This window comes from Xyrauchen texanus, chromosome 47, assembly GCF_025860055.1.
Source record: "Xyrauchen texanus isolate HMW12.3.18 chromosome 47, RBS_HiC_50CHRs, whole genome shotgun sequence".
NCBI classification, from domain to species: domain Eukaryota; kingdom Metazoa; phylum Chordata; class Actinopteri; order Cypriniformes; family Catostomidae; genus Xyrauchen; species Xyrauchen texanus.
In genome coordinates, this window is record NC_068322.1 from 1367853 (window position 1) to 1389441 (window position 21589).

The window sequence follows — 21589 nt, forward strand, 5'->3', positions numbered from 1 at the left end:
ACATTATTTTATTGTAAAAACTACTGTATTGTCTTTTAAAATATATTAAAACATTTTACAGTTAATATTTGTTTATCAATTAACATTTTATTTCTGTAGCATTACAGTATTTTACTGTTAAAATTACTGAAATTTTTTCAGGGTACGATTTCTGGCTTTTGTCGGCAAGCGATAATCGGGCTTAAAAACGTGTAAACTCGTCATTACAATTCAAAAACATTTGAAACAAAAAGAACACCTTGCCTCCAAACATCTTCCATAAACAATACTTAACACTTATTAACTTTAGTTTGAAGAAAACTAGTGTCCACTTACATCGCTGTCAACTACTCTGAGCAACATGAAGTTTCTCTCAATAAGAGAAACAGAAGAACATCATGTCTGCTGGGCATTTATCCAGCTGATGTTCCTCTAACTCACAATCACAACATGCAAATCACTGATAATAGATGCTAATTAATGTTAAACAGGTGCACCTGACAGAACCAATGGGTATACATATTTGAGAGAGAGAGACAGAGAGAGAGAGAGTGTGTGTGCAGAAAATCAGGAGTAAAGAGTCAGACTCAAACCCAGGTCTTCCACATGAGCACCACAGCTCAACACTTCAAAGCATTTGATTTGAGCATCAGGTCATGGCTCTGACGTCCTCTGGGGTTTAGATCTAATTTAACTGCTGAACACGATTTCTGTACAGGTGGCTTGTAGATTATAGGGACAAATCACCCAAAAATGAAAAATCTCTCATCATTTATTTACCCTCGTGCCATCCCAGATGATCTTCTTTCTTCTGCAGAACACAAATGAAGATTTTTAGAAGAATATTTCAGCTCTGTGGGTCCATAAAATGCAAGTGAACTGTGGCAAGAACTTTGAAGCTCCAGAAAGCACATAAAGGCAGCATAAACAATCCATATTACTTCAGTGCAGGGCCGCAGCAAGGCAATCTCGGCCCCATGACTGTATATTGCTCTGGGCCCCTTTTCTATTAAAAAATGGTTTAGTTGTGGGACCCCTAGAACTCGTTACCACCACCCCACTAGCTACAGCACTGCTTCAGTGGCATAATCCATGTCTTTTGAAGTGATCCAATCAGTTTTCGGTAAGAGCGGATCATGACTTCAAGCTCGATTGGACTTCCTATAGCACAAACTAGCACTCTGCGCACGTGTCAGGCAGGACATACAGTAAAAAAAGAGCTATATAGTGGTCTCTTCTCACCCAAAACCAACTAGATCACTTCAGAAGACATGGATTAAACCACTGGAGTTTTATGGATTACTTTTATGCTGCCTTTATGTGCTTTTTGGAGCTTCAAAATTCTGGTCACCATTCACTTGCATTGTATGGACCTACAGAGCTGAAATACTCTTCTAAAAATCTTCATTTGTGTTCTGCTGAAGACAGAAAGTCACACATCTGGGATGGCATGAGGATGAGTAAACGATGAGGGAATTTTCATTTTTGGGTGTACTGTCCCTTTAAGCAAAATTTGAATAATTTATTCCAAAGATCAGCATCATGTGACATTCAAGAGAAATAAGCACTTCCACAGTTCGATTTGAAATGAATAACAAGCACATTACAGTTTAATTTGTTAAACACAACGACCTTTCTTTCAAAACAAACAGAAAAATATCCTTTAATATACAAAAGCGAGCTTATTCAGACCCTGACGATTAGCGGTTGAAAGGCGGTGATGGATGTTGTAAATTCTCTTTTAGTAAATAAAGACAGAGCTCATGTAATAGACACATGCTGGGGAAAACAAGACTTGAAAGAAAAATGTAACTTACAGATTAAGTTTTGTACCAATATTCAGACACGGTGACATCTCCATGTTTTCAGAGGATAGCGTCGAAGTGTCTTGAGTGTTTTTACACCAAACGTGTGACATCAGCACAGCAATAATGAAGCTGTAATCTCAGTGTCTGTTCCGAATGTCTTTGGACTTGAATGAAATGAGAATCCTTCTTCAGCCCAGAAATAAACTGTACTTTTAACAAAAGGTCTCCTGCAAACGCTGAAGGATACGTATAAAAATCCCTGCTGTGTACAGATGGTACAGTCCATGCTTGGTCTTGGGTCAGTCAGTGTCATGATTCAGGGGGTGCGGGCTGACTGGGGGTGCCACTGCGTGTGCGCAGCTGCGATTGTGCGATGTCTGCCAGAGCCGACTGGATCTTCTCCAGCAGCAGGTCTCCTCTGTAAACCACTTCTTCCAAACGAGCTGCAGCTTCTTGATTCTCCTCCTCCAGCTGCCTCAGACTGGCCGCCTGAAAAGGAGAAATTAAAGGAATATTCCGGGTTCAATACCCTTAAACAATGGAAGTAAACAGAAAAGGAATGCATCTATTTTTCACATTGGGCAGGAAATCAAAATTGCATTTCTCTTCCAGGAAAACTAACCAGATGACATCATTTTGCACTTAAAGAGTTTGTCCAATAAAATGCTCTCTAGAACGATAATGCCACCTCTGACTGGCAAGGGCAAGTTCATGTGACATAAATTAAAGGCTATTGGCCATTTAAACAAAATGGAAGATATACATAAACACAGGAAAGAAATCTGTGCTTGTCAAGCTGTTTCATGGGGTCTTTAATGCCTTGAGCCAATCACATGGTTTGTCTTTGTACCTGTAATGCAGCAGTAGATTCTTCACTGGGCAGCGAGTCAATCAACACATCGACATCTTTCGCTGTTCTCGCTATCAATGCAGCAAACAACTGCGCGTACTCTGTACAAACAGTAAAAAACAACCAAAATGTCTAAATTGAGAATGACAGCTCATTTTGCCCTGTGCAGGTGATTCTTGATTCTTGGAGCACATATATACAGCACCTTCTGTGTGGTTGGAGGGCTGGTCTTTGTTGATGGCTGTCTGGATGTTGCTGAATGAGGCTGGGGGTGCACACTGCTGCAGGACTCCAATCGCATTACAGAACTGATCCGCCAGCTAAAACACACGAACAAATCACAGACATGAACATACATGACAAACACAAAACACAGCATCTATTGCACTGTATATGCACAAAGTCTTTGTGGTAAATAGTGTTACAACATATTCAGATTTAGTTATATTCTCTCATCATTTACTCATCCTCATGCAGGTTTCATGTTATTTCATTATTATACTGGCTCGATATTATATCCACAACGTCAAAAGGACTGATCAATATTTAAGTCCCCCTTTTTGTTTAATATATATAAATTCTCCTTCCTGCCCAGTAGGTGGCGATATACATCAAGAAAGTGAATTGCCAAAAACAAAACAAGAAGAATGTGGAAGTTAAAGTGGACATTTATCGTACAAATGACTTAAATATTGACCTGTTTCTCACCCACATCTATCATATCACTTCTGAAGACTAATGGATCGTATGGATTACTTTTATGCTGCCTTTATGTGCTTTTTGAAGCCTAAAAGTTCTGGTCACCATTCACTTGCATTGTATGGACCTACTGAGCTGGAATATTCTTCAAAAATATTCATTTGTAAGTCATGCATATCTGGGAAGTCATGAGGGTGAGTAAACTATGAGAGAATTTTCATTTTTGGGTGAACTATCCCTTTAAATGTGTGTGTCTATGTTGTATAATAGGCTGTGCATATTAAACAATGATGTTTTTAGTATTGCTGTCATATTTTTACTATTAAACCTTGTTTTCAGATATGACTTTCAGTCTCTTTAACTTTGTGCATTTAATATTGAGGAAATACAATAATTATACCACATGAAACAAAATCTAAATATATTTAAGGCGAAATATATTTTAACTAAATATATTTACTTACCACATTAACTTGACACATTAAGAATTAACTACAATATTAGCTTATTATTGGATATTACTATTAAAATCATTCCAAAATACAAAATAGGCACGAAATAATAATTGAATAGTTTCAGGGAAATGTTCACAAAAACACATGCTAACATCAACATGCATCATTACAAAGTCAAACCATAACTATGAATTATAATTGTAATGTACTCAACCAGATTAATGAATCAACTACTTTGAAGATTTTAACACTATCTACACATTTAAGTACAAAAAATACAGCTTTAAACCAGTCTTACTGAGTTAACAGCATCCTGAAGCTGCGTTAGCCTGTCCGCCATGTTGGTTCTTCTGCACCTTTTCCGTTTCCGCTCTGAATGTGAGTGAGGCGCCGCGCATGCGCAGTACACAGAAACGTGTGTTACTTCAGCGCAAGAGACAGTGACACTTTCGGAGGAAAATTCTGAACGTACAGCATGAGTCGAAAATCTGAGCGCTGCTTTTAGTGTGTTTATGGACTGAACCCGGGAAAATGCCACTCAAGAGGGAATGTTTACTGTTGTTTATGTCATGGCTCGGATCTCTGCGCGCTCAGGATGAGAGTGAGTTTCAATAAACATATTTAATTCTTGTAATAAATGTCTGTCACCATAGAAATGTGACACATTTTTGTGGTTGTTAATTTTATTAATTATTTTTTTTTTTTAAATGTTTGTTGACCGTATTGTTTTGATGCAAATCAATAAAAATATGTGATATTATATCTTAACTATATTTAGGGCGAATTTAGCCACTTTTTGAATCTCGTATCAATGTAGAAAAATGTCCCAAATTCACCATTTATAGTTAGTTGTGATATTATGTATAGACCAATGTTGGGTAAGTAAAAATACTAATAACACTAATAAACATTAATTGCATTATTAGGATGGACATGAAACTGTACAATTATTTATTTCAAATAAATCAATATAAATAAATTATTGACGAAATGGACAAAGAATTTAAAGGGCGCGTAAGAATACATATATTTTAACATTAGATGTTAAATTTCGATTTTAAATTCACTATTGTTTTATATAGAATTGTTCTATAGTCTATACAGTATTTTACACAATTACATCAGAAGTAACTGTAATTAAATTACTGAAAAATGAAGAGTAATCCCTTACTTTTTTCAAGGAAAAAGTCATTTAATTACTTACTAATGCATTACACCACACACTGATAGTTTTATTGATACTTTGTCTCACAAACAAAGTAAATGTTAATGTGTCTCACATGCACGTGTCTGTCTGCAATAATATTTAATTAAAATGCATAATTAAATTGGGCCTCTATTGACAGTCAAATCAAAATAATGGCATGTCAGTTTTAAAAAGTTGGCCAAGTTACCTTAATTCACTATATTACTATATACAAGTCAGATAATGCTGTAATAATTATTTAGTTTGAGAAGATTTTGGGGTTTGTTGACTGTGCTGAGACACATTTAAAGTGTGTAACTCATCTTTGAGATATTTGATTGTCTGCTCAGAAGTTCAGAAAGATGTAGATAAAATCGTATATCTCTTTAACCGCTTTAAAAACGGCAGTCTGGTTGTTGTCAGTTTCATTTGTGGCTCTGAATTAGAGGTTTCCGATATATCAGTTTTACCGATTAATCTGTGCCGATAGTTGCTGTTTGGAACTATCGTTACTTCACAATAACTTAATTTCAAAATAAGAGTCCCTTAGTGTATTTCATGCTTGTTTATACTTAAAAGTCCTGCGTTATGCACCAGATCTTTTCTCTGGTTATTTTGGGGATTTTGAATAAACAATAGACTGCATGTGTTTTTTTTTTATACATCCTATAAATCTATTATTTTTTTATTTTATTTTATTTTTTCTCCCATTTTTTCCCCAATTTGTAACGCCCAATTCCCAATGTACTCCTAGTCCTCGTGGTGGCGTAGTGACTCGCCTTAATCCGGGTGGCGGAGGATGAATCTCAGTTGCCTCTGCGTCTGAGACCGTCAATCCGCGCATCTTATCACGTGGCTTGTGACGTAGCGCGTGTGGAGGCCCATTACCGTGGTGACGTAGGGCGTGTGGAGGCTTCACGCTATTCTCCGTGGCATCCAAGCACAACTCACCACACGCCCCACCGAGAGCGAGAACCACATTATAGTGACCACGAGGAGGTTACCCATGTGACTCTACCCTCCCTAGCAACCGGGCCAATTTGGTTACCCCATGTGACTCTACCCTCCCTAGCAACCAGGCCAATTTGGTTACACCATGTGACTCTACCCTCCCTAGCAACCGGGCCAATTTGGTTACCCCATGTGACTCTACCCTCCCTAGCAACCAGGCCAATTTGGTTACCCCATGTGACACTACCCCCCCTAGCAACCGGGCCAATTTGGTTACCCCATGTGACTCTACCTTCCCTAGCAACTGGGCCAATTTGGTTACCCCATGTGACTCTACCCTCCCTAGCAACCAGGCCAATTTGGTTACCCCATGTGACTCTACCCTCCCTAGCAACCGGGCCAATTTGGTTGCTTAGCAGACCTGGCCGGAGTCCCTCACTAAAAATCGATGCAACAGAGCAACAATCCACGAGACTCAATTGGGAAACTACACATTCATAAAAGAGAGAGAGAATAATTCAGTCATTTTCAGTCTTAAAGGATTCAAAACCCATTCATCATCACTCGTAGAGGAATGTTTCTTGAGGAATAGCGTTCTAGAGTCAACAGAAATCAAAGGTCTTAAGAAACGTTTCAGGGTTCGTTCACAGCCAGAGTGTGTTGAGTTGTGTTCAGGTGTCGTGTTGACAGCAGGTGTGAGTCATTGTGAAATATTTCTGCAGATCACTTGGTTATCAGGGTCAGATTTCACAGTCAAGCAGGAAGTTTGAGCAATCTGTGACATAACACAACATGTTTCTAAACCAAAGCACACCATATAACTGTCAAGAGCCACTTCCTCATCTCCTGCAAGGCTTGTCACTGCTTTTAAATGCCACTTAAGTGAGCAAAATTCACCCAAAATATACAAAATATTGCCTTAATGATTCGTCTTAATTGTTGCATCTGATGGATTTCTTATTATTGTAATCTACAGCTAGCGAACCCTTGTGTTGTGTTTGTTTTGTGTGTTTTAGATCGTGTGGTGTTTTCTCTGGGAAAGTTCCAGAATGTCAGTGTTCCAGTAAACGAGACGGTTCACGCCGTCGTTTCACGGATTCCTCCAGACGTCGCTTTTATCACGCTGCAGTTTCACACACAACAGCGCAATGTCACACTCTCCTACACACAGGTAAGAGACCACACACACGCAGCAGTGCAATTCCACACTCTCAAACACTTTGGTAATAAAGTTTTACACATATCACTGTAATGCACATGACAAGTCTTACACAAGACACACACACACACACTCACACTCAGTCAGCTGACCCACTTCAATGGGGTGTTTGAGGCAGCTCAGCAGGCAGAGCAAGTCATCATGTGAGAGTTTAATCACAAGCTCTGATCTCAAAACACACACACACACACCTGCGTGTATTCCAAACGTAGACTAAATGTCAGCACTCATGTGGCTGACAAATGGCAGATGGGACTTGTGTTCAGGCAGTATGACAACTTAGATGACCCTAAAGGTGCATAAATTACACTCTTCACCAAGATGAAACACTTCCATAAGTAAGGGATGATAATAATAATAATAATGCATGACGTGGAAGTGAAGAGCCACCCGACTCTTAATCATTTAACGCACACTTAACCGTGTATTATCCCGCTGGTACCACGATCACTTGCTAGCATTGAACAGTAATGCTTAACTTTATCTTTATGAAATCACCATGTAGCCTTGCGTGATTACTGAACCACAAAGGCTGCATTTTATAAAGCATTCACAGTTCAGCGCTTCAGTCAGTGATGTGTGATCAACCGGCGCCCTCTAGCGGCGTGTGTGAGCAGCGCAGCAATATTAAATGATGTTTATCATATTACATTTCAAATAGTCTAAAAGATCCATTCGATAGGTTTCGGTTTTCTTCTTTCCCCCTCCGTGCAAAAAATAGCTGAATATCAGACCACACAAGCCTCATGGGTGTTTAGGGAAATCATAATTATCTCCAGGATGTATCGGTAATTCAGGGCTGATTAACACTGGGGTCTCTTATCATGTGACTCATTGTGCATGACACCGCGGAGACTCATGCTACTCTCCATGATCCACGCACAACTTACCACACGCCCCATTGAGAGCGACAACCACTAATCATGACCACGAGGAGGTTACTCCATGTGGCTCTACCCTCCCTAACAACCGGGACAATTTGGTTGCCCCCTCCTCCCTATGTTTTGCATATATTTTGCATATATTACGTGCATTAATATAGAAAGTGATTAAAACTGACTGGAACTACCTGTGCATTAACTTAGGGATATTGTACAGTCGGCAGGATGTTATCGCAAATTAAACCCTGACAGGGAGATCAGGAGGTCTTGTATCATCCTGATGGGGTTTATTTTGCAATGGACATGAAATATTGATTTGCATTGAAATTATCTTTAGCTTACTTGTAGTGATCACACAGTGATCAAAGAAGCATGAAACATGGCTCGTAATACCCTGAATGTGTGGCCTGATACGTGGATGTGCATTTGTTATTGAAAAATATCAAACCACTAGATGGCGCCATCGACCAATCAGAATCAAGTATTCCAGAGACCCGTGTAATGAACGGTTTTAACGCACGCATTCCGGCCAATCAGAATAGAGTATTCCAGAGACCCGTGTAATGAACGGTTTTAACGCACGCATTCCGGCCAATCAGAATAGAGTATTCCAGAGACCCGTGTAATGAACGGTTTTAGCGCACACATTCCAGCCAATCAGAATCGAGTATTCCAGAGACCCGTGTAATGAACGGTTTTAACGCACACATTCCGGCCAATCAGAATCGAGTATTCCAGAGACCCGTGTAATGAACGGTTTTAACGCACACATTCCAGCCAATCAGAATGGAGTATTCCAGAGACCCGTGTAATGAACGGTTTTAACGCACACATTCTGGCAAATCAGAATTGAGTATTCCAGAGACCCGTGTCATGAACGGTTTTAACGCACACATTCTGGCAAATCAGAATTGAGTATTCCAGAGACCCGTGTCATGAACGGTTTTAATGCACACATTCCGGCCAATCAGAATCGAGTATTCGAACAGACCATGGTATAAACAGTAATTAATACAACAGTAATTAATGTAGGCCAATGTGTGTGGCTGTACATGCATAGTTATTCTCTCAGTTTATTTTTTTATGTCTGTGTGTTGGTCAGGCTCCAGTTTATGGTCAGTCAATCACAGCACCGGATGCTGGTCTGTTGTCCACCCTGTCGCCCAACCAGTCCACTATCTCCTGGTACCTGCAGACGCCAGATGGGAACAGTGTGGCAGGAATTGGTGTGATACTGCCATATACGAGCGCTGGTAGAGAACTAAGCCATCTTATACACAACACAACACAAATACCATCATTCACAGACTGCTGACTGGAATACGCAATATTAAATGTGTATGCGCATGTGTGCGTGCAGATCCTGTTCCTGGTGCCTGTAATCAGGAATTTCCACTGGACATTGATCCAAACATCTACCTGCAATACAACCTGTTTGAGACCACTATCAGCTTTGCGCCTGCTAACATTGGATACGCAAGGTGAGAGAGATTTAAAGGAGTCTTCCGAGTAAGCAATGTGCGATTAAAGCCACGTGTGCATCCCATGTGTTTATAAGAACAAAATCATCACTTTTGGTAAATTGTAGCCACTGTGACTCTTTTATTAATAAAATACTGGCAGTTTAGCGCGATCAGACAAAACACTGTAAGGAGCCACGCGTGTGCATCCCTCCATCCTTAGGACTAAACCGTGTGGATCTATAAGATATTTTCAAAATTGTTAATAAACCTGCTTTTCGGGGCCTGTGTAGCTCAGCGAGTTTTAACGCTGACTATCTCCCCTGGAGTCGTGAGTTTGAATTCAGGGCATGCTGAGTGACTCCAGCCAGGTCTCCTTAGCAACCAAATTGGCCCGGTTGCTAGGGAGGGTAGAGTCACATGGGGTAACCTCCTCGCGGTTGCTATAATGTGGTTCTCGCTCTCGGTGGGGCGTGTGGTGAGTGACTCCAGACAGGTCTCCTTAGCAACCAAATTGGCCCGGTTGCTAGGGAGGGTAGAGTCACATGGGGTAACCTCCTCGCGGTCGCTATAATGTGGTTCTCGCTCTTGGTGGGGCGTGTGGTGACTCCAGACAGGTCTCCTTAGCAACCAAATTGGCCCAGTTGCTAGGGAGGGTAGAGTCACATGGGGTAACCTCCTCGCGGTCGCTATAATGTGGTTCTCGCTCTCAGTGGGGCGTGTGGTGAGTGACTCCAGACAGGTCTCCTTAGCAACCAAATTGGCTCGGTTGCTAGGGAGGATAGAGTCACATGGGGTAACCTCCTCGCGGTCGCTATAATGTGGTTCTCGCTCTCAGTGGGGCGCGTGGTGAGTTGTGCGTGGATGCCGCGGAGAATAGCGTGAAGCCTCCACATGCTACATCTCCGCGGTAATGCGCTCATCAAGCCCTGTGATAAGATGCCCGGATTGACGGTCTCAGACGCGGAGGCAACTGAGATTCGTCCTGCCAATTTTATTCGAATCTTATGGTGCGTTCACATACAATCGCCTTGCATTGCTCGTGCGACTTTGACCGCTGGATTATACATTTTTGTTTTAACTTGTGTTTACGCGAGTAACGCTAACCCGCGAGTATTCCTGCTTCTCTTCTGTAAAAGTACAGGAGGAGGGGCTTCTACGACTTCTCTGAAAATTTCTGAAAGATCGTGGAAATGTGTTGGTCCAAAAGTGTGGGAATCTTGGGACATATTGTAAGAATGCTCTTTTCCTATATCTCTTGTGTCTCTCAGAGGAGGGACCCCTCCAGCGTGTGATGTGGCCATGGATGCCAGTACTCGTTGGCGGCTGGTGTATGACGTGTATCAGTTCTTCCTACCGGAAGGCGACCAATCAGAGCAGAGTCTCATCAGCGGCGTGGAGAGAATGGCCAATGTGGAGAACATACAGGAAAATAGCAGAAAAGTACATGAGATGTCTTTCCCTACAAATTCTGGTTTCTCTCATTTATCTTTAGTTTTTTAGGAGTTTATCAGGTATGTTTGGTGTTCCAGGTGATGTCGATGTCATCTCATGATCAGACGCAGTTGTTGTTTAACTCTCTGCCCGGTCAGGGTGTGATTTTCTCTGTGGTTGTTAGAGACCCGGTGTTTAACACGTCAGCTTCATACACACCTGTGCACACGTACGCCTGCAGCTTCAACTCCACGCTGGACGGCTGCAGCGCTTTAGGTAAGCAGATGAAAGCCAAGTAGTTCATATGAAATTGAAGTTGACGGCATGGAATATTTGTACTCTTGAAAATGAATTTGTCACTACAGGACAATTTAAAATGCACTAATGAAATGGTGTAAAAGTGCAAAACTTGAAATGGTCCTCACAAATGTAGCAGTATATTGAAAGTGAAGTCTCGGTTTCAATAATGCTCTTATATGAAAATAATGTCATTGCGAAATAAAGTTTCGGAAGGATCTTTTTCAAATGGTCGTTCTCTTGTTCTCTAATTTTCCCAGGGCGAGTTTCCACTAAAGTGTTTTTTACTGTGATCGGAGTGGCGGGGTTGTTTGTGTGCTTTCTGGGCCATCGCTTTTTCAAATGTGGTGAGTGATGGGTTTTATTATGCAGTCCTACAGTCTTACCATGAATGTTTTACCAATGTACCATTTAAAATCTACCATAATGTTACCAGTTAACTTGTCTCTCCCTTTTCAGAGCTGTTCTGGATGGGCTTTGGGTTTATAGCATTTTTCTTCTTTGTGCTGATCACCAGCACCACAGTGCTGCAATACGACAGTGAGTACAATACTGTCATATTATCACTAATACACAGTTACATGAGACTGAATCACTCTAGAACTTAATCATTCTAGAACTGAATAATTTCAGAACAGATTCACTCTAGAACACAACCACTTTGGGGCAGAATCCCTCTAGAACTGAATAATTTCAGAACAGATTCACTCTAGAACACAACCACTTTGGGGCGGTACCCCTCTAGAACTGAATAATTTCAGAACAGATTCACTCTAGAACACAACCACTTTGGGGCAGAATCCCTCTAGAACTGAATAATTTCAGAACAGATTCACTCTAGAACACAACCACTTTGGGGCGGAATCCCTCTAGAACTGCATAATTTCAGAACAGATTCACTCTAGAACACAACCACTTTGGGGCGGAATCCCTCTAGAACTGCATAATTTCAGAACAGATTCACTCTAGAACACAACCACTTTGGGGCGGTACCCCTCTAGAACTGCATAATTTCAGAACAGATTCACTCTAGAACACAACCACTTTGGGGCAGAATCCCTCTAGAACTGAATAATTTCAGAACAGATTCACTCTAGAACACAACCACTTTGGGGCGGAATCCCTCTAGAACTGAATAATTTCAGAACAGATTCACTCTAGAACACAACCACTTTTGAATCACTCTAGGACTGAATCGCTCTTGAACACAGACACTTTAGAATGCAATCTTTCTAGAACTGAATCACTCTAGGACTGAATCGCTCTAGAACACAGACACTTTAGAATGCAATCTTTCTAGAACTGAATCACTCAAGAGCTGAATCACACTAGAACACCATCATTCTACAACTGAATCACTCTTGGACTGAATCGCTCTAGAACACAAACACTTTAGAATGCAGTCTTTCTAGAACTGAATCACTCAAGAGCTGAATCACACTAGAACACCATCATTCTAGAACTGAATCACTCAAGAGCTGAATCACACTAGAACACAGACACTTTAGAATGCAATCTTTCTAGAACTGAATCACTCAAGAGCTGAATCACACTAGAACACCATTATTCTAGAACTGAATCACTCTAGGACTGAATCGCTCTAGAACACAGACACTTTAGAATGCAATCTTTCTAGAACTGAATCACTCAAGAGCTGAATCACACTAGAACACCATCATTCTAGAACTGAATCACTCAAGAGCTGAATCACACTAGAACACCATCATTCTAGAACTGAATCACTCTTGGACTGAATCGCTCTAGAACACAGACACTTTAGAATGCAATCTTTCTAGAACTGAATCACTCAAGAGCTGAATCACACTAGAACACCATCATTCTAGAACTGAATCACTCTAGGACTGAATCACACTAGAACACAGACACTTTAGAATGCAATCTTTCTAGAACTGAATCACTCAAGAGCTGAATCACACTAGAACACCATCATTCTAGAACTGAATCACTCAAGAGCTGAATCACACTAGAACACCATCATTCTAGAACTGAATCATTCTTGGACTGAATCGCTCTAGAACACAGACACTTTAGAATGCAATCTTTCTAGAACTGAATCACTCAAGAGCTGAATCACACTAGAACACCATCATTCTAGAACTGAATCACTCCTGGACTGAATCGCTCTAGAACACAGACACTTTAGAATGCAATCTTTCTAGAACTGAATCACTCAAGAGCTGAATCACACTAGAACACCATCATTCTAGAACTGAATCACTCTAGGACTGAATCGCTCTAGAACACAGACACTTTAGAATGCAATCTTTCTAGAACTGAATCTCTCAAGAGCTGAATCACACTAGAACACCATCATTCTAGAACTGAATCACTCTTGGACGGAATCGCTCAAGAACACATACACTTTAGAATGCAATCTTTCTAGAACTGAATCACTCAAGAGCTGAATCACACTAGAACACCATCATTCTAGAACTGAATCACTCTTGGACTGAATCGCTCTAGAACACCATCATTCTAGAACTGAATCACTCTTGGACGGAATCGCTCAAGAACACATACACTTTAGAATGCAATCTTTCTAGAACTGAATCACTCAAGAGCTGAATCACACTAGAACACCATCATTCTAGAACTGAATCACTCTTGGACTGAATCGCTCTAGAACACCATCATTCTAGAACTGAATCACTCTTGGACCGGAATCGCCAAGAACACATACACTTTAGAATGCAATCTTTCTAGAACTGAATCACTCAAGAGCTGAATCACACTAGAACACCATCATTCTAGAACTGAATCACTCTTGGACTGAATCGCTCTAGAACACCATCATTCTAGAACTGAATCACTCTTGGACTGAATCGCTCTAGAACACAGACACTTTGGAATGCAATCACTCTAGAACTGAATCTCTCTAAGTCGGACTAACCCTAGAACTTAATCATTCTAAAATGTAATCATTGTAGAATAAACAAAAAAATGAATGTGATTCTGGATGAGATGTTGTTTACATTGAGCTGATGTCACTTGTTCATAAATGTCCATAAATAGTTTCTAGAAACAGCTCCCCTACATAAACTTGTTCTGCATGCAGTAAATCTCATTAGCCATCACGAGTGCAGACATAAGAGTGCCCCTTCACAGAGGATTGAGGTTATTATTCTACTGTAACTCTCTGAAGATTAGAGTCATGCTGCGTGTGTATGAAGTCATGTGCCTTGGATTTCTCCTGGAGGTGTCCAAGAGGTCGCTGTCTGCAGATAAAAATCATTTGGTTTGTGTGTGTGTTCAAACAAACCGATAGTTGTTCTGTAGTCATTCTGAGTAACTGGAGCTGATTGTCAGCTGTTTGTGTGTTTAAGGGAATGTCTGAAATGAGGAAGAACATTTCTGAAATAACTTGTGATTCTCACTGATCTTTGTTACATATATCGATAGTTTATCATAGAGCGCTTTGATCTGATTCTGATCGGATCTTTGAATTGCAACAAGCCTGTTAAACGTCCTGATTGGCTGTTACAATGAGCTGCATTACATGAACACACACACATATGTTCATACAGAAAACATGCTTACAAATACCACCGAAGGACCGACAAATCCAACGTTTAGCCATTTTGAGATCAGCCGATAACCGTGCCGCCTTGTCCAATTAAAAGAAGCCTTCTTTTTGTTAGTTCCAATGTCTGTCATCAGTTTCCAAATATTTTATTAGGCCAAGTACATCTTAATTACCTTAATTCAATTAGGTATTAGCCCATATTATTACATTAAACTGGCCTTTCGTTCGACCTTTTATATATGCCATATAATCTTTAGAACTGAACATGTATAATATGATGGTGTCTCTTCACAGTTCGATTGGCTCTGACAGCAGTGATGGGCGTGGTCGGGGGCGTGGTCCTAGTGATGAGCTGGTGGCGGTTTGGTTCCGTCATGGCTTGCGTTTTGGTGGTCGGACTCATTCTTGGATTTCTTGTCTCTTCTATCATCTTTTTCACTCCACTTGGTAAGAAAACACATTCTACTCTGAATCATCTTTTTGTTCCTTTCCATCTTTGCAACGACTACAATTGTCTTTATCTTTCTAGCAAATTTAACCTTTTTTTAATGTATTTTTTAGGTGACCTTCCTGTATTCCATAATGATGTGGCGTTTTGGGTTGTGTTTACCTGCATCATGGTGGTTGTTCCTTTATTCTTCATCAGGTGGCCCAGAGAGGTGAGACACACATCCTTCAGTCACTGAAAATACTCCGTTTTACAAATACTCATCGATGCATGTGCATATGCTTGTGTGTTTCAGGGCAATATAACCACGTGTGGAGTGGTTGGTGCGTATGTAGTGGTCCTAACTGTCAATGCATACACCTACACCAGTCTCTCCTACATCACACTAGACGTTCTCAAACGCTTCCTCAACCACAACTTCAGTCGAGCGTTCATCTCTGTCCCGTTGCAGGACATCGGTAGGTCTGGCACTCAAACGCTTGATATTTTTGCAGTAATAACGCAACAGCATCTGTGACAAAATTAGACTTTACTTTGTTTTTTGCCTCCACGTCTGAGACCGTCAACCTGCGCATCTTATCACGTGGCTTGTTGAGCGCGTTGCCACGGAGACATAGCGTCCACGCTCAACTCACCACGCGTGATAGCTAGCGTCTTTACCACTGAGCTACCCAGGCCCCCTTTCTCCCTCCTTTCCTTAATAAAAGCAAACTTACAATGGAAGTCAATGGGGCCATCCATAAATGTTTAAATACTCGCTTTTTCAAAAGTATAGACAAGTTTTAACAGAAGAATTAATGTAAGTGCTTTAGTAAAATTATAAGCTTGACATTTCTGACTTTAAACCCTCCAAAAATGTATCGAGTCAAAATAACAAACATATTAAACATTATAGCTGAAAGCAGCGATACCGGGGTCAAGCCAGTTATCAGAACCATGAGCAGCATAGCATTTTTAGAAATAGCATTATAATTCTTGACCACAAGGTGGCACTGTCCCGAAACCTTTTGAGCCCCTTTAGAGCATGGTGCCAAAGAAACGTACCGAGTTTCGTGATTATACCCCAAGTCGTTTGCAAAATACAGCATTTTATTTAATTCAAAATGGCCGATGTCCAAAATGGCCGACATAGGAATTTGTCATATCGTTGGACTCGCTATACTCCACTGAATCTAATGTGCTCAAAAATTCACTTTTTTCATATCTCGTGACCACTAGGTGGCACTGTTCTGAAACTGAGCAGGCACCCTCAAGTCATGGCGCTTATGACAAATACTAAGAATGGTCTGAAAACGCTAAAGCGCTACAGAGATATACCCTCACATCCATTTTGGCATGCTCTCCATCAAATTCGCCATTCAAAAACGGTACGGTTTATCCAAATTCTGTGAATAATTTTTTTTGTCGTGAGTGCCTCTAGATGATGCAAGCCAATTTTCGTGCAGTTCTGACATTCGAAAAAGTTCGAAAAAGTAGGTTTTCTAAAAATTCAAAATGGCCGATGTCCAAAATGTTCGACATAAGAATTTTAAATATGATGATTTTATGACAAACTGTTCAGAAGTTATAAGCAAAAATACAAAAAATTAATATCTCTTGACCAGTAGTGGCAGTGTGCCAAAACACTGCAGGTAACCTCAGGGCCTAATGTTGATGACACGTACCAAGTTTCGTCCCAATCTCTCAAAGCATTTCGGAGATACAGCGTTCTTTGTCGAATTTGTTAAAGCGCCATTCGAAAACGATATTATAAAAATTCTGTGAATAACTTTTTGACATGAGTGCCTCTAGACGAAGAACGCCAATTTTCATGCAAATCGGACGAGTTCGAAAAAGTATGTTTTTCAGAAAATTAAAAGTGGCGGAAAAATCTTCATGACTGAAAACGACGTCATAGGGTGTAATCGAATCATTCAAATGTTATTAACATAAATGTGAGTGCGAATTTGTTCAGTTGGTGGCACTAGAGGGTTTGAGGTAGAGATGTCAAATTTGCTGTGGTAACTGATCAGACTGTGCACTATCTGTCTGCCAAATTTCATAACTTTCCCGCAAGCGGTTTCTATAGGAAATCGAATGGAAACAATAGGGGTCTTTCGCTCCTTCGGGGCTTTACACCTAATTATACCTCAAATGCTGTCGATTGAGCTTGATTTCTATCAAGCCCGGAATAAGGCAAGTACACTAGTTCTAAGACTAGGTAAACTCTTATATACCTGTATATTATTTATCTGTTAATGGTCCAATCAGGCAAAGTTGGCCAGCTTGTCACTAATGAACCAGATGTCTCTCATGCTTTCTTCTCCAGATTTCATCATGATCACCATGTGGGTGGTTCTCGGGATTTCTGGCATCGTGGTGCAGTTGTATCGCGAGCGGTCACACCCGTTCTTCCCGCCAAGCCCGTATGTGATGTGGAAGCAGGAACGAGAGCGGAGGAAGACCAATGTTCTGGACCCCAGTTACCACAAGCCCTCTCTCCCTGCCCGAATCCTCAGCCGTGTCCGGCAGCTCACGCGTCGCTCAGAACCAGCCGGCGAAAGCACGCCCCTCCTCCTTTAACCCTTAACTTGTGACTTTTGAGCATTGTGTTAGAAAAGACGTTTTTCCCCTCCAGATATTTGGCCCTCAGTCCTGTGGAGATGGTTTTGACAACAGCCGTAATAAGGATGCTGCTCGATATTCAGAGTCTGGAGGTCACAGCATGTTGTGTCGGACTGAGCATGTGCACTTGTATGTGATGGGTTCTTTTGCAAAGGTTCCAGAATCCAGATTATGCACTTCCTGTCAATGCTGAATGCCATTCTCTGACCAATCAGCTCGCTGGGATTTTGTGACGTCAAATATGTACTGATTAGCCATTGGTTGATTGTGTTTATTCATATAAAACTGCGACAGAGTGATTTTAATGCATTTTACGTTTACGTTCAAGCTACAACATGTGCCACAGATTGTTACATTTAGTCCAGGAAATATTTTTAAAACTTTTTATATTAGGTCTTTGTGTGTACAGGGTGTCCGCACATCATTGGAGACTCAATGAGTGAGGATTTTAAAAGACATATTTTTTCATCTTTACCCTTATAATGAATGTATAGCACTCTGTGAGTTCAGACCAAATGAAGCAGCATTCTTTAGCATGGCTGATGTTTGTGTAGATGTTCTGATGCTTTTGGGATCCTGCGGGTGTCTGTAGATCCTCCCAGAATCCCGAGAGGTTTGGATTTGATGGTGATAATAATGAGCGTATTTTGGCAGACTTCCTGTGAGCACGTGATGCTTCACTGCACTGCTGTAATGCACACAATAACTCTGGTTTTAAATGCAGGTTTATTTTGAGTGTGAATATTTGGAATCTGTGGAATTCCAAAGTTTGTTCCGGCTGTCTTTTTCCATCCTTTATAACGGAACGTGTAGCTCTTGTGGAGACACAAGCCCAAGTTTTCTGTAGATCAGGTATTGAAGTTTCTCCTCTCAGGGTTTCTTCATGTAATTACAAATTAAACATCTCATTAAAGTGTTTCCCATTCTTGACCCTGGAGTGCCCCAACATCACACATTTTGGAAGTCACACCTGTTTCAACTCACCAGCTCGTTAGTAGTGGCTCCATGACTTGACTTGGGTGTGTCAAATAAGACAGACGAGATGGTGTTTGGCCTCCTGGGCCGGGATTGAGAAACGCTGTTCTAAGCTATTTAAAATGTTACATGTTAAAATATATGTTTTTAAATGGTAGCAATATGTTTTTTTTTGTGTGTTTGCCAAATGTCTGAAATGTAACTGATTCTCTAAATACCTAAAATGTTAAATAAAGTTGTAAAGTTTGTGCCAGAATTCAGATTTATTTATTTACATACTTATTGGGGTACCGCAGGACTCAGTGCTTGGGCCACTTCTCTTCTCTATATACACAACATCATTGGGACCCATCATTCAGTCACATGGTTTCTCTTACCACTGCTACGCTGATGACACGCAGCTCTACGACACCACAGTGACCGCTCGAATCGCTGCCTGTCTGGCAGACATCTCAGCCTGGATGAAGGAACACCACTTGCAACTCAACCCAGCCAAGACCGAACTCCTTGCCTTTCCAGCCAACCCTGCTGTTGAACACAACATCACCTTGCAGCGGGGTCCAACTACAGTAACACCTTCCAGAACGGTCAGAAATCTTGGGGTAACCATTGATAACCAACTCAATTTCACAGACCACATCACAAAAACAGCACTATCATGTAGATTTACACTCTACAATATCAGGAAGATAAGACCCTTCCTCTCTGAACATGCCACACAACTGCTCGTTCAGTCACTTGTCATATCTAGACTGGACTACTGTAACGCTCTCATTGCAGGCGTCCCTGCATGCGCAATTATACCTCTGCAAATGATCCAGAATGCAGCAGCACGTCTGTTCTTTAATGAACCAAAGTGAGCGCATGTTACACCACACCTTGCCTCTCTCCACTGGCTGCCGGTTGATGCACGTAGTCACTGGGTCTGTCCAGCATACCTAAAATCATTTCTGCAGAGCTACACGCCCACTAGAAGCCTGCGGTCGGCTAAGGAACATCGCCTTGTACCAACACAAAGAGGCACCAAAACACTTTCCCGGACTTTCAGTTTCATCATACCGGGTTGGTAGAATGACCTTCCCAACTCCATCTGTGAAGCTCACTCTCTGTCTCACTTGGAGTGGTGGTGGTGTAGTTTAACGCTGCCCCCTTAAATTCTTTGGCCAGTTCATGAATAATTTATTTGATTTTATATGATTTATTTGACAGAATTAAAAGAGCAGTTTCATGTACATCCTTGTATTTTTCATCTGGTCGAGCGTGATACGGGTTTAAAAAAATAATAAGTAATGCAGTTACTGTAATTAGTACAGTAATCTAATTACACTCTAGAAGATGTAATTAGTAGTTAGTCATTAATCACTTTTTTAGAGTATACCCAACACTGATCGAGCAGCTGAATGACCTTTCGGTGGGCTAGTCACATCAAGCTATCCCACACAGGCGCGTAGATTCCAGGAGGAATCTATAATTTATACCATGATCAATGGAAACTTGTAAATTCTTCATTCTGTAACCCCCCAGTGTTCAATCCAAATCTACGCCCATGATCGCACACTCATAACTCACGCATGATTGGTGAAAATACGTCATTGTTTTGCGAATAAACCGTTTCCATCATCTTAATGCGCATTTTAACTAATGGGAAATAACAAAAAATCCGCCTCCTCCTAGCGCATTCCATTTTAAGCTAATTTAGAAAGTTTATTCTCATATTAAACGTTTTCATTCGGGATTACTTAAGCGCAATTTCAAAATGCGCATAAAAATAGTTGGATGGAAAACCACCTGATGGTTCACAGCGAGACCTGAGGCCTGTACTCGGTGGCTAGCCAGGAAAGTTTTAGTTTAGTTTGCCTCACCCCCAGGTTTTAATAGTTACCATGAAAGTTGTTCGGCTTTTAGCAGTGTTCGTCGCCATAGCAACTTACGCAACAAGCTGGAATCGGGATTGTAACAGATGCTGAACCAATCAGCTGTGAGTATAGTGACATCTCTGACGCAATCAAGCCACTCCCCCGTGTCTCTTAAAGCACACGTTACAAATAAAATCTCATAAATCCACACATTGTCTCTTCATGATAAATTATATATTTGAGGATGCAAATGTGTTGAATTTATTTACAATGTAATTGCTTTTCATTTACCCTCTTTAGCCATAGCAAAAACTATCTTTGAAACTATAAACACAATATATTAGGCAAACTATAAAACAGCCAGTAAAATGGATTAATATGATACCTGCAAAAAATAATAGTTTTTAAAATATGAAAAGCTCAAGATTGCTATGGAAAGAGGTGAACGCCACCCAAACCCCTTCTTTCTTTCATGGACTTCAGATGAACACAGTATTTTACTTGAAGTTATACATCAAAAAGAGAAAATTTTACATTTTGAATAAACACACTGTAAAAAATGTCAGTAATTTTAACAGTAAAATACTGAAAAATGCTACAGAAATAAAATGTTAATTGATTAACGATTATTAACTATAAAATATACAGTAAAATGTTTTAATATGACAATACGTCAGTCATTTTTACAATAAAATGTTGTAAAAAAAAAAAAAAAGTTAGATTTTCCTGTATAATTAATGGTAAAAATGTACTTTTACTTTTTACATTAAATTATTGTTAAAATTACAGTAAAAAATTCCCTGCGTGACCCATTACATTTAATTATATTTTATGGGAATATATATGTTTCATCTTATTTCTAATATCAGTTACGTAGACTAAGGTGTTCTGTGTTATATTTAATGTAGTTTAGTTAATATTAACTGCATTATTTATATCCCAC

The 21589-nt window shown here is 40.4% G+C and overlaps 3 protein-coding genes across 4 annotated transcripts in view; 1 reads left to right on the top strand and 2 right to left on the bottom strand.

Moving 5' to 3' along the window:
- Positions 1-800, bottom strand: part of echdc3 (enoyl CoA hydratase domain containing 3) — a 13642-nt gene extending 12842 nt beyond the window's left edge. The window contains exon 1 of the mRNA XM_052120746.1: positions 1-800. This exon is cut by the window's left edge and continues 1093 nt beyond it. The gene's annotated coding sequence lies outside the window, so the exon portion shown is untranslated.
- Positions 801-1454: 654 nt separating this feature from the next.
- On the bottom strand, positions 1455-4147 carry LOC127638967 (mediator of RNA polymerase II transcription subunit 21-like). Its single transcript, XM_052120758.1, has 4 exons — positions 4090-4147; positions 2843-2957; positions 2638-2738; positions 1455-2276 (listed from the first exon to the last, which is right to left on the bottom strand). The coding sequence occupies exons 1-4, from the start codon at positions 4129-4131 to the stop codon at positions 2097-2099; spliced, it is 438 nt and encodes a 145-aa protein (XP_051976718.1). The 5' UTR covers positions 4132-4147; the 3' UTR covers positions 1455-2096.
- Positions 4148-4217: 70 nt separating this feature from the next.
- LOC127638949 (transmembrane 7 superfamily member 3-like) lies at positions 4218-19039 on the top strand. Of its 2 annotated transcripts, none has more exons than XM_052120732.1 (12): positions 4218-4392; positions 6945-7099; positions 9131-9281; positions 9389-9509; positions 10760-10931; positions 11081-11198; positions 11480-11566; positions 11679-11759; positions 15058-15210; positions 15325-15422; positions 15507-15669; positions 17520-19039. In XM_052120732.1, the coding sequence occupies exons 1-12, from the start codon at positions 4323-4325 to the stop codon at positions 17771-17773; spliced, it is 1623 nt and encodes a 540-aa protein (XP_051976692.1). In that variant the 5' UTR covers positions 4218-4322; the 3' UTR covers positions 17774-19039. The 2 variants fall into 2 exon arrangements, with proteins under 2 accessions (XP_051976692.1, XP_051976691.1); XM_052120731.1 differs by having other exon boundaries at positions 4219-4392; positions 11021-11198.
- Positions 19040-21589: the final 2550 nt, after the last annotated feature.